Source organism: Vombatus ursinus, unplaced genomic scaffold (genome assembly GCF_900497805.2).
Source record: "Vombatus ursinus unplaced genomic scaffold, bare-nosed wombat genome assembly UNPS02014784.1, whole genome shotgun sequence".
NCBI lineage: Eukaryota > Metazoa > Chordata > Mammalia > Diprotodontia > Vombatidae > Vombatus > Vombatus ursinus.
The window spans coordinates 17,270,669-17,278,325 of NW_020954562.1; the positions used below are offsets into that span (position 1 = coordinate 17,270,669).

Below are 7,657 nucleotides of genomic sequence, written 5' to 3' on the forward strand. Positions count from 1 at the left end.
TGAACTAAAGAGAAATCATTTTAAGTATGTTTTATTTTCTGCATCTTAATAATTGCACAAAGGAACTTAGGTGTTTTTAGATTTATGAAAAACTTAATCCAAAACTCAGTGATAGAGCCATCAAGAAAGCTGACTTGGGGGCAGGTAGGTGGCACAGTAGATGGAACTCCAGCCTTGGAGTCAGGAGGACCTGAGTTCAAATCTGACCTTAGACCCTGGACACTTACTAAGTGTGACCTTGGGCAAGTCACTTAACTCTGATTGCCTCACCAAAGGAAAAAAAAAGAAAAGAAAGCTGACTTGTAGAAAAGTAAGGTCATAAAACAATTACAGTTTTTTGTGTAATAATTATACATACACACATATATATTATGTATATGCAAATTCAAGGGACTTGAATGTCTAATAGGCACAGATTTCTTGCTATGAACATGTTAGTATATCTTTCCATTGTTGTTGGTCAGTCATTTTTCAATCATATCCACGCCCAGAACTCTCTCCATAATGTCACTTACTTTATCTAGGCCTATTTTGATAAAGTGTTTCAGAAAACAAATAGTTTTAAATTTTTTTTAAAAGTTCAGTACCTAATACAGCATCTAAATTACCATAGAGTTGAAATTCAGGTAAAACAATTTGTTTGGTATATGTATTTGTGATGCTTTTAGTTTTTTTTTATAAATATCAGTGGGACAACAAAGATATACCAGTTAAGTGGCACAGTGGATAGAGTGCAGGGCCTGGAGTCAGGAAGAACTGAGTTTGTATCTGGCCTCAGACACGAACTAGCTGTGGGACCCTGGGCAAGTCACTTAATCCTCTTTGCCTCAGTTTCCTCATCTGTAAAATGAGCTGGAGAAGGAAATGGACAAACCACTCCAGTATCTTCGCCAATAAAACCCCAAATGGGGTCACAAAGAGTTGGCCACAACTGAAACAACTAGACAAATGAAGTTATTTTAAAGTTTGCTTTCTTAGTTAATGTGGAAGGAATCTGTGAAACTCTTCTAATTAAAATAAAGAATATCTAGGGATATTTATTTATATTTTCTTTTGCTTTTTGCCATTGAGTTCTCTGGGATGCTTTATACAGATGTAACAATTTGTGTAGTAAAAAAATTATGCAACTTAATGTACAACAACAGTTAAATAATATTTTGAGGGCAGTACATTAAAGACATAATTTTAAAGTGATCTTGGGCTTATAAAACATTCTTTTAGATGAGATTCCTTATAATTTCACAATAAATATTGTAATTTATGTAATATATTCCTTTAAATTATTTTTTAATTATTATAAACTTAAAGATATCAAACATGGACATTTCCTTATGCAAAAAACAGAAAAAAAGAGAACTTAAATGCCCCCATTTAACATAACTTTTGTTGTGTTTACAAAATAGGATAGATCCTTTCTGCATTAGGAATTTTCCCTAGAATATAAAGATCCTTTCTGAATTGACTTCCTGATCTTTTGTCTATACTCGTGGTGAAAACGTATGGCAGATAACCAAAACTTCCGAAAAGTTATGATATAGAAACATAATATATCAATTTGTAATTAAGGGCTAGCAAAGCTAATTACTTCCATTAAATTTCTCTAAACAGCCAACATATCTTTAGGGAAATTTGACTAAATAACAGAGAAATCTACTTTCTTTTTCACAAGGCCTGCTAAAAGTCTATAGGGGCTGAGGATGCTTCTATATTTTGAATGCCAGAGCCATAATGTTTTAAAAATGAAGATACATGAAAATAAAATAGAGCACTCCCCAAAAGGTGACCAAACTTTGTTTTTTTTAAATTACTATAAGAAATACTTTCCTAGCTTTTTTTTTCTTTGCTAGGGTACCAATCCTTGGAGTAAATGTCTGGTTTTAATGTAATGTCACAGTTGAAATAAAGCGTACTTAAATTAAGCACACATACGAAAATTCTCATCCCACACTCAAACAGATTATTCTTTAATAAGTTTGAGGCACCCTTTGAGTTTGAAGCTTAGGCAAAATGGCCCTTTAGCATTTAGCAGAGAACCTTACACAGAGTAGGTGCTTAGTAATCTTTGTTTGCTTGGATTGGCAGTGACCTTCGATATCCTCCTTCCGCCACATCTCAGTGGTGTTAATTCCCCTTGGATGATTTGGGACAAATTTGCAATGCTTTCTTTTTATAACAGTGTGATGAATCTGGATGACCTAACGAGGAGAGGTCTCTATCTGAGTGACATCCCCTTGCATGATGCCACCCGTGATCTCGTTCTTTTGGGAGAGCAGTTCCGAGAGGAATATAAGCTGACACAAGAACTGGAAATCCTCACAGACAGACTGCAGCTCACTCTGAGAGCACTAGAAGATGAAAAGAAAAAGACAGACACGTAAGAAAGAGCCCATGTTTTATATAAATGGGGGCAGGCATAACTATCCTGCATTGTTAGTGTTCTGTAATAGAAACTGACTGTCGGCTTGAGAAGAAAGTAAGAGATATATAACTGAAGTGTCTCTCAAAATAAGATGAAACCTCTCAGTTTTCATTTGCAAAGTTAGAGGATATGTGGAATAATGCTGAAGAAGGTATCTTTTTTTGTGAATGCTTACATTTTCAAAGTATATACATTTGTTTAGAATGTGTTAAAAGGATGTTAGTTGGCAAAAAACGTCAGCCTGAATATTGGTTCCAGATTGGTTCATCAGTTTCTATTATCCTGTCCGAACTTCCTTATAGGTGTACTTTCCTATTCTATACTTGCATAGTCTCTACAAATAAAATAACATCTCCTCCAAATTATACCCCACCCCATTATTTGGTGTCACTGAGATTTTAATAGTTTTTTAAGTCAGGGTTACAAGAGGATTTGGGAGTTTCGGGTTTTTTTTTGTCTTGTTTTGTTTTATTTGGGTTTTTTTTCTCTTTCTTTTGTGTTATAGCATCACTGTAGAGGGCACTGAAGGAGCTGTGGTTTCATTTGTCAGTTCTACCATTCAGTGTGTGGTCAAGTATTGTCAGATGGCCAAATCTGAACATTTTTCTTTTCCCTCACCTAAAAAAGTATATCAGATAACTATGTAAGGCACTTTTTAGTGATCTTGTAAGAGGGTCTAACCTTAAAGGGTCTTTGATCAGACAGGCTGCAGAAATGCCAAACATAGAATTGGTATAGTTGTAAGGTTTCTCCAGTTGTCATTCACAGTCTGACTTTATTTCTTTATATAGGTTATTGTATTCTGTCCTTCCCCCATCAGTTGCTAATGAGCTGAGACATAAACGCCCAGTACCTGCCAAGAGGTATGACAATGTCACTATCCTATTCAGTGGGATTGTGGGATTCAATGCCTTCTGCAGTAAACATGCATCTGGAGAAGGGGCCATGAAGATCGTCAATCTTCTAAATGACCTCTACACCAGATTTGATATACTGACTGATTCACGGAAAAATCCATTTGTCTATAAGGTGAGTTGTCATTTCAGATTTTAGATGTGGAGGAGCCTTTACTTCATGAAATGACTCTGCGGTCATCATCATCATCACAAATCCATGATTGTAGCTGAGGAGACATGGAGTAAGCCACTGTTTATTCAGCATTTAATATTTGCCCAAATATTTACTTCATGTTATGAAACTTTCCCTTTCTTGTATCCAAACTGAATGTTTTGGAAAGCAGTGTGATTTCGTTGACAGCGTTATGATTTCATTTAGAGCAATGTGATTTCGCTGAGAGCATTACAATTTCATTAAGAGCAGTGTGATTTCAATGAAAACAGGGTGAATCTACTGAATGATTTCCTTAGTTGAAATGAAATGTTCAGCTGTTCACTCACTCTTAGGGTTACAGAACTGTGCTGGGTGTTGATTACATTTGAAATAAACACAACATACATTCTGGAAAATTCACAAAGGCATTTTTACTTAGCTTTTCTCACAAAGAGAGCCCCAGAGCAGGGGAGGGGTGGTAGAAGGCTCACATTTGCCTTCAGATAGCATCAGCTTGAGCATAAATATTTATAATGTATTCTGTGCTCTATCACAACTGGAAACAAATATAATGTTGGAAAAAATTAAGTCAGCCCAATCTTTCTCCATAAAGTCAGGAGAGTTAACCAAATCATCCCCAGACCTTTGGCATAATGTAAGCTCTTCAAAGACTGTTTATTTTATATGATCTCTTTGGGTTTACAAAGCTCAGCACCTGGCAGCCACATCATTAGAAAAAAAAAAGATTAATGACAGTGACAAATCATATACTAAGCTTCTATTCAGTGACTAACATGCCCTCATTCTCACCCTGTGATTCTCTTCCCTTGATTCAGGGAAGATTACATTGACAGTGGATTTTGCTGCTATCGTGCAGAAAATTAGCAGTGGTTTTTCGAAATTGTTTTCCATTTTTGTTCATCATCATTTCCCAATATTATTCCATTCCATCCTAATCGACTTCCCATTGTAACAAAGAAAAATACTTAAATAAAATCAACCAGCACAATTACCACATCTGCCATTGTATGCAACAATAAGTGTCCATAGTCCCAACAGAGAATGAAGGGGTGATTCATTATCTGTCCTCTGGAACCAATGATTGGTGGTTTAATATGCGATCATCTGACTATGGTTTGTTTGTTTTAACTTACATTATGGCAGTCATTTGGATATTGTTCTCCTAGTTCTGCTTTTTTTGCTTTGCATCAATCTATACAAGCCCTTGCAAGCTTCTCTGAATTCTTCAAATGCATTGTTTCTGAAAGTACAAAAACATTCCATGCTGAAGTTGCTTCAGTCATTCCTCAATCAGTGGGAAACAGAGGGGTGTTTCATGAAGAAAAGTAACATTGCCATAAGACCTGCCTGTATCAACACCACAAATGATGCTTCCAATATGTGTGAATGTCGCATTGTCACACCAAAGATTCAATCTATACTGTTTGCCTCAAAATTTTCAGCAAATTGAGGAACAGGAAAACTTTGAAGCTGCTAAAGAATTTGGTGGGTTGTTAATAGGCAGTGTAGACCACAGCAATAGTCACTTTATATGGTACCAATGGTGCTCTGTGTTCTATAATAGGTGGAGACTGTCGGTGATAAGTATATGACTGTGAGTGGTTTACCAGAGCCTTGTATCCACCATGCCCGCTCCATTTGCCACCTGGCCCTTGACATGATGGAAATAGCTGGCCAGGTTCAAGTAGATGGAGAATCCGTGCAGGTTAGTAAATACTGCACAGAATTAACTGTACTCATATACAAGTATGCAATGGAATTTTGAGATTTGATTCATATTTTATACATTTATCTTAATAAGTATAAGTAGGGGCAGCTAGGTGGCACAGTGGATAGAGCACTGGCCCTGAAGTCAGGAGGACCTGAGTTCAAATCTGGCCTCAGACCAAACACTTGACACTTACTAGTTGTGTGACCCTGGGCAAGTCACTTAACCCCAATTGCCTAAAAAAAATTAAAAAATTAAAAAAAAAATAAGTATAAGTAAAAATGCTACATAGGTATAAAGTTCTAGAACCAATTCTCTTCCCTGAAGGTATGATGGATATTTTCTTGATTGGAATACATATTCAGCACTGTATTGAAGATTGTATGCAGATTAGATGAGCCCTTTGTTTTTGTTGTGAGATGAGGTCGGATTTGTTAATTAATTGCTGTGGGGAATTCTTGGTATGGAAAATTCTACCATGGATGCAGCTCAAAAGCGTATCTCTAACTTGCAGTCTTAGGGGGTTTCCTGATGCATTGAGAGGTCTAGTGACCTCCCCATGGTCACTGAACTAGTATGTATCAAAGGTAGCATTTGAACCCGCTCTTCTCTGTTTCAGAGCGGACTCTCCACACGCCACCACATTGTGCTGCCTGTTGGATGATACCTTATACCTATCTCATTTTAGTCTAGAAATCCCATGGTTGTCCTCATTGTCTTCATGATTGTCCTGAGCCAATATTACCTCACCCCCATTTTCTCTGTACTTGTTAATTGGCATTCTATCACTGAGATGAATTTAACTTTGCAAGTACATACCAATATCATATAAAACATGCCCTGGTATAAAAATAGCCTGATGGAGTAAGTAAATCATTTGGAATTGGATTAAAAATTTGAGTTCGAATCCTGACTCTCATACATTTTAGCTATGTGACCCTAGACGAGTCACTTAGCTTTTCTGAGCCTCAGTTTTCTCATTTGTAAAATGGGGATGATAAGAATTCCTGCCTCACAGGGGATTGTGATAGCTAAGTCAGGCAAGGGGTATATGTACTATTAGGCAAAGATGGGTTGAGATCTGCACCACTGGAGGGAATACTCAGATTAATAAGATCATAGGTTCATTTGAATATTGTTGTTTCATCATTATTATTATTATCTGATGCTGAGGATAAGGCTGTGTAGTTATTATTAGTTATGGAACAAATCAAGGTACCTCTGGATCTTAGTCTTCACATCTGTATATTCTGGATGATAGGAGTTTTCAAGGCTTATTGATAATTCAGATGCTCTGGGGCAGCTGATGGCTGCAGTGGATTAGTATACTAGCCCTGGATTCAGGAAGACTTGAGTTCAAATCTGACCGCAGACGCTTGACACTACTAGCTGTGTGACCCTGGGCAAGTCACTTCACCCCATTGCCTTGCTAAAAAAAAAAATTCAGATGCTCTTAACATAGTTGTCCTTTTCTAGGAAGGTCATGAGAATATTAGGACCTCCAATTTACAGATGAGGAAACTTGTGCTAAATATGAATAAATGTTTTAGCTAGTTAAGTGTTAGGCCCCATGACTCAAACTCAGAGCTACCGCCTATAGGTCCCACTCATGATCTTCCCTTCTTTCTTTAAAAAAAATAAAAATAAAATGTGATTAACTTAAACAGAGAAGTGATGCATTGGATGGGGCATTGGTTCTGGAGTCAGGAAGACATAAATTCAAATTCAGTCTCAGATACTAACAAGCTGTTTGACCCTGGGCAAATCACTTGACTCCTGTCTGCTTCAGTTTCCTCATCAGTAAAATGAGAATAACAGTAACAGTACCTACCTGACAGAGTTGTTGTGATGATCGAATGAGAATATTTGTAAGACACTTAGCACAGTGACCAGCACAGAGTAGGCACTATTTAAACGTAATGTTTATTCCTTTCTCTTTCCCCATAAACAATCATGAACAACCACAAATACTTTAAGATTAAAAAAAGAACAAGAAATAGACATGGATAAGAAACTGAATTTCTTCTGTTTTAGTTTTTTAAAGTGTATGTGTTTTATATGTGTGTGTTTGTATGTATGTATGTGTTTGTATATATACACATTATATGTATATACGTATATACACACATACACACATATGTCTTGTTGGGAAGCTAGGTGGCATAGTGGATAGAACACTGAGTTTGGAATCAGGAGCACCAGAGTTCAAATCTGGCCTCTAACACTTCCTAGCTGTGTGACCCTGGGCAAGTCACTTAACCCTGTTTTGCTTCAGTTTCCTCGCCTTTAAATGGCAAGCCACTCCAGTATTTTCACCAAGAAAACCCCAAATGGGGTCATAAAGAGTCTGACACAACTAACCAAACCCCAACAATTATATGTCATGTTATATCTAGTTTTGACAGGAAAGAAAGGAAGGAAGGAAGGAAGGAAGGAAGGAAGGAAGGAAGGAAGGAAGG

At 36.9% G+C, this 7,657-nt stretch overlaps 1 protein-coding gene across 2 annotated transcripts in view; it reads left to right on the top strand.

Annotated features, from left to right (window-relative positions):
* Positions 1-7,657, top strand: part of GUCY1B1 (guanylate cyclase 1 soluble subunit beta 1) — a 71,819-nt gene that overhangs the window by 58,681 nt on the left and 5,481 nt on the right. The window contains exons 9-11 of one of the 2 annotated variants that reach the window (XM_027866982.1): positions 2,177-2,374; positions 3,211-3,448; positions 5,055-5,195. In XM_027866982.1, the coding sequence (XP_027722783.1) occupies positions 2,177-2,374; positions 3,211-3,448; positions 5,055-5,195 (577 nt within the window). The remainder of the gene's footprint in view (positions 1-2,176; positions 2,375-3,210; positions 3,449-5,054; positions 5,196-7,657) is intronic. The other variant, XM_027866983.1, reaches the window with a different exon arrangement.